Below are 5,883 nucleotides of genomic sequence, written 5' to 3'. Positions count from 1 at the left end.
GGTTTACTAAGTAGTTAGAATATCTTCGATGTTTTGTTCCTCTTTATACTCATTTATACTTCAGGTTTGTGTACAATGATTTGCTGCTTTTATACAGTGATTCTCCAATGTGACGTGGACATTAAACACTTTAAACATGCGCCTCAAATAATAATAACAATAATAATAATAAACAACTAACTTTTTACATTGTTTGCTCGACTCACGCAATCAAAACAAACAAGCAAAAATCAAGAGAGATCCCTTTGTTTAGTATTTGCATTAGCGCTGGATTTATGCTGGAATTAAATAAACTCAGATGCTACTTTTTCTTCCAGATTAAACCAGTCCGTTTGATATAAGAGCCCAACACTGACTGAGGACGCGTCCGCACTGGACTCATCCAACATGACGGAGCTCTCCAGTCCTGAATTTGAAATCGATGTGGAAAGTTTGGAGACAGAGACAGAGACAGGGGGTGAGGAGGACCCCGGCTGCAAAGAAGAAGACAAAGCTGTCCTTAACCCCGGTAGTGGCGATCAGAAGAAGCTGAGTCGAACTCCCAAATGTGCCCGCTGTAGAAACCACGGTGTGGTTTCGTGCCTCAAAGGCCACAAGCGCTTCTGCAGATGGAGAGACTGCCAGTGCGCCAACTGCCTGCTAGTGGTGGAGCGCCAGCGGGTCATGGCCGCTCAGGTGGCCCTGAGGAGACAGCAAGCCACAGAGGTAAGCCCTGTCATTTGCCTGCAATCAGTATACCTGTCAAATGCATTATTTGCTGATGGTTTTCTTTCCACCTTACACTATTTAAACATGGTTTAATAAGGCTCTAATATGCAGTAAAAATATCATTATATATTTTATTATTTATTAAACTCTCATTTTAAAATATGTGAAAAGTAAAAGTTGTCATTTTATGTTTTTCCCCGAACAGTGCATTTTTTTTTTAAATAAAAAAACTACCATTATATAATTTATAATTAAGTCATTCCATAGCGAAGAAAATAATGGCAGAAAATGTAACTTTATAAAGTAAATAAAAATGTTAATACATGTTATCAACAGTATTCGTAAATCTAAACCAACAGATTTTAAACACTATTATCTCAACATTCAAAAAAAAATTATTAGAAAATAAAACATGCAAGCAAAAATGTAAAAGTATGCAAGTTATAATTATAATGATTTCCTGATAAGAAATATTACATACATTTGAGTTTTTCCAGTGTAAAACTGTTAAGCTATCAGTTGTCTAGAATAACAACTAAATAAAAAAAATGCAAACGAGAAACAAATGCAAAACATTTATTACACAATTATATGCTGTTTATTAGGTAAGTACATAACATTCACTGTACACATTGTCAACATTAGAATTAAAAGCATTACAAAAGTTGCACTGAAAATGTAGTGTAGCTCACACACCGGATTAGGCACCAAAATTAACAATGATCGTTGTCTGAATTTTTCAAGCATTATAAACCATCTTAATATTTAAAAAGGGTTTTGTGCAAAACATGCAGCAAAATTAAGCAAGTCACGCTGTCAAATGTCTAAATGAGAAAAAGTTAAATGTTTTATTAAATCAGTTTAATTTAAATGTGTAATTCTTTATTAACTAAACATATTAACACACAATGTCCTTACATTTTTATTACTTTTGGAACAAACTGTGAAAACCTGTGTACATATTGGAAAAAAAACATGCAGCTCCTAGTGATGTGTGTCTAAATCAAGTAAATAATAGGCTTATTAAAATAAAAAAAAATGTATATTTTTAATTTAAATACAATTTCACAATGTAAAATCCTCCATAACCTTTTTCATTAATAATTGTTAATAATAAAATTGTTTTCAATTTTAGGATAAGAAAGGCATAGCAGGGAAGCCAATACAACCTGAGAGACGGGCTATTTACCACAGACACATGCGCCCATCCACTATGCTGGCAAAAAGTATTTTAGAAGGTAAGTTATGCAGAGAAAAAAACAACATGCAGAATTTCAGGCATGGAATGACTATATTGTGCACTCTTTGTGTATTAATCCTTTTTCATCCCTTTGATCCCTCTTTTCTGTCTCTTGACAAGCTAATAAAATGCTTTTCTTTATTCCTCAGCTTTTCTTGGATTTCTGAACTTTTCTTACAATTCTCTTGCTTCATATTGGAGATTTTAATGCAGTAAGGATTGTTTATTTAGAGGAATTTTATGAAATGTGCTGCATGCAGTGTATCAGATTTAGTGTTCAAATACTGTATGTAAAAAAATTACTATAGTGTACAATTGATACAGAAATTTAAATATCTATGTATGACAATTTATAAGTAGATCTCACAATCTAAACAAGTTTTTTCTTTTTTTCAGGTTACCGCCCTTCCCAGTCAGACCCTTTCATGGGTGTGAGTCCAGCTCTACCACCACCACTTAGTGACCGCATGAGGAAGAGACGTGCCTTTGCTGACAAAGAGCTGGAGACCATCATGCTAGAGCGGGAATACAAGGAACGAGAACTCATTGAGTCCAACCAGTCGGCCTCTGCCTCTCTGTTCTTGCCAGGAAATGTGGTTCATGCTGCAGAGTACAACTCTTATAAGACGGCCTTCTCCTCGTCGTCTGCTCCCAACGCTGCAAACGAAGCACCCTCCAAGGAGTTGTGTGGCTTTCTGCCAGGGTGTCTGGACCTTCCTCTGGGCTATGGAGCTGCTAATGGGGCAGCCAATGTTGAACTTATATCCTCTAATGTGAGCGTGGCCACTACATATCGCCAATACCCTCTCTCACCTCGTTTTGTCATGTGGCCGAGGAGCAGCAGCAACCTGGGTGATGCACTACTTTACCAGCAATGCCTTCTTAATGCCACAGCAGTCCAGAACCTCAAGCCTGGTGCTGTCTGGGACCCCAAGATGATGCCCTCAAGTGAAAGCCAATCACCTGAGCAGGAATCTGCATCTTCTGCGGCCTCTAGACTCGAGGGGTCCCGGGTGGCTTTGGAACTGAGTGAAGTTCAGCCTGGAGAGTCCCAGACAGGACAGAACATCAGGGACCGCTCAGCCTTCTCTCCTCCTAAGAAACTTTTCGGGCCATCATTTGCCAGTGGCCCACTCCCTCCAGGAGCCCACGAGCATTTATTGAACAAGATCAGCAAAGATAGTGCCAAGCAGACACTGTCCATGAAACTGAACTCTTTCCACTCACTGATCCAGCAGACACTGAATGAAAAGGGCACTGAGTTGAGAAGCCCATACTCTAAAGAATTACTAGAGGAGGCTGCTAGAAAGTACAGGGACATTACAGCGAAGGACACAGCTTGCATTAAAAGCTCGGAGAGAGCAGTAAAAGACTTCATTGTTAAGCCAGCTGGCACAAAGGTTTCTTCGAGTGAGCCTTTGTCATTTTCTGTAGAAGCCATTTTAAAACGACCCTCGTTGCCAGTAAATCGAGCATTACAGTAAGGTTGCCTGTAATAAACCAAATGTACCTCTTGGACTTATGTTTTAATATGCTGTATATTTATTATTATCCATTTTGGCAATAGATTTTGACATTGCTGGTTGCGTTTGTATGTGTTAATGAGTGATTATGGCACTCATGCTTTCATACTACATAGTCTTTTCAACTTATCTGATGATTTTGTAAATAACTATGTACATAATATAGTATGTAACAATAGCATGTGTAGAGTATTTAAATGCATTGATCATTTTTACCTAAAATCTTTCAATAAAATGGAATTAAAAATCATAAACCAATTTGTTCTTGTAATATATTCAGATTTTTTTTATCATGAGGTCCTATTTTATTACTAATAGAATACAACCACAATTCCATTTATTTGCCATTTAATTTAGGCATTTTATTTTTAGTATTTAGTAACATAATAACTATTTATGTCCATATCTTAATCTGCACTTTTATTTGGTTACTTGTCATGGGATATTTTACCTTACATTTCTATTTATTTATTTATTTATTTATTTATATTAAAATAATTCCTATTAATTAAATTATATTAAATAACACCTATATTAGAGTAGGAATATCCAAATTCTATTTGTTATTATCCGATTTTAATTCTAGTTTCGAATAATGCCCATCCTATTCAAATTCTCTAATATTCTAATACATCCTTTTAGTAACCAGGCTCACTGTAAGCAAGTTGTGTAAACATCACAAAACATTTTAATGATGATCTTTAGGAGAATCTGCTTTTAATTTTTATTAAATAATCTTAAATATGTCAGTGGATGAGATCAAAATATCCCTAAAGTTAAGTAAAGTTAAAAAGGCAATAAAAAGAACAACAAAAAAGGATTTTTTTTTTTTATAAAGCTCAAATGTAGCATAAAACTTCACCTATATCCTCATATTTAAATGAAGCTGAAATATGTGAGTGTTTAAATATGTGGCCATTTATCTGCGCATGAGGAGACAGTATTGTACAGTTATTTACAATACTTAAGCTGCAGACTTGGAACACCTGCTCTAGACATAAATTATGTGAATTTGTATCACAGATGCCATCTTCTCGTCTTTTTACTGAAACTTAAGACGTCCATAAATTGTCTGTTTTACAATTCAGATTTTTTTCTACTGAAACCCTTTGAGCGTTCAGTTGGTTTAAAGCACATGTGTCAGAGTAGTTCGAAAAGATAAAAAATATTGATTTACATGGAAATTGTTTAATTTTTTTTAGGTCTGCATTTGAATTTTCTAGGCTTAAGCAGTATATCAAATTGTGAATTAAATTAGCTTTTCTTTTTGTACTTTCTCATGGGAAATTTTTAAACGAGGACATGGCACGCTACATTAAGTAGGTATAAACATAAGCATAATATGTGTCATCAGGTTAGAGATAAGCCTGATGCATGGTGTAGATAAAAATATATAAAAGCAGACATGGAAAGAACACTCCAAGTGTTAAATTTATTCGCTGGCTTGACAGTTTGTTTTTCCCTAACCCTGATAAGTCTTTGCAGACATAATAATGGCTGCACTAGGGGGATCAATACCCCTTGGCAGTTCATCTTGTTCATGGAAGACAATTCTGTGTAAAACTTCTTTCTTGTTTTGCTCTCACATTTTAATATATTTACTGTAAACAGTTCCCTTAAATAGCCTGAACCCAAATTTGTACAGAGATATTAGTCTATTTGTGGTGCAAATAGTTCGAGGCTAGCAAAGATACATGAGCTTGTAGAAGCGAAGTGTTTGGAGATGCTAACCGCTACAGATAGAGATCTGCTGATGCCATCAAGACAGATGAGCTTCATTCCCAAAGTGTCGAATTTAGCACATTAGCAAAGTGCTCTCGCTGGCATCACAAACATGGCTGTTCAGCTTCTGTTACCAGCCTTTCTCTCCCATCCATCTAATCCAGCTTCTCCAGTCAAACACAACAGCTAAATAAACAAGTTTCTGTTTGACTCCAGTCAACTTATTGATAGCATCGGCTTTGACAATTTGAGCTGCTGTGTGTTAAAGTGCACTGAGCGCTCAGGTGCAGCTACTTGTCACATGGAAGATTTTATATCCATCTAGTTTTCCTTTTGCTTGTTCTCACCCACTTAAGATGGATTAATGTTTCTTTTTGTTGCTATCTTATCATTTATCTTTCATTGCTGAAACAGTTTGTTTTCACTTTTACTATTTCTAGAAAAAACAGGATTGAAACCAAGGGTCAAAAACAAATGAAACGAGACACATGCAGAACAGCCTATTCTGTGAAAGCTTGGTGAGTAAGCTAAATAACATAATACTTACTTTTAATTAGCCAGTTTTTCATTGTACGCAACACGTATATAATGTACACATAATTATGTTTAAGAATAATTATGATTTTGGTTTGAAAAAATACACGTACAAACATAAACTGGTAGAAACCTGTATAAAAAAGGTTGGCCACA

General features: G+C 35.6%; 1 protein-coding gene across 1 annotated transcript; it reads left to right on the top strand.

Annotated features, from left to right (window-relative positions):
- The first annotated feature begins 387 nt into the window (after positions 1-387).
- Positions 388-3,432, top strand: dmrt2a (doublesex and mab-3 related transcription factor 2a). Its single transcript, XM_063018019.1, has 3 exons — positions 388-705; positions 1,844-1,946; positions 2,345-3,432. The coding sequence occupies exons 1-3, from the start codon at positions 388-390 to the stop codon at positions 3,430-3,432; spliced, it is 1,509 nt and encodes a 502-aa protein (XP_062874089.1).
- The last annotated feature ends 2,451 nt before the right edge of the window (positions 3,433-5,883 follow it).

The sequence above is a fragment of the Trichomycterus rosablanca genome, chromosome 21 (assembly GCF_030014385.1).
Source record: "Trichomycterus rosablanca isolate fTriRos1 chromosome 21, fTriRos1.hap1, whole genome shotgun sequence".
Lineage (NCBI taxonomy): Eukaryota > Metazoa > Chordata > Actinopteri > Siluriformes > Trichomycteridae > Trichomycterus > Trichomycterus rosablanca.
This window is presented reverse-complemented; position numbering and strand designations above follow the sequence as displayed.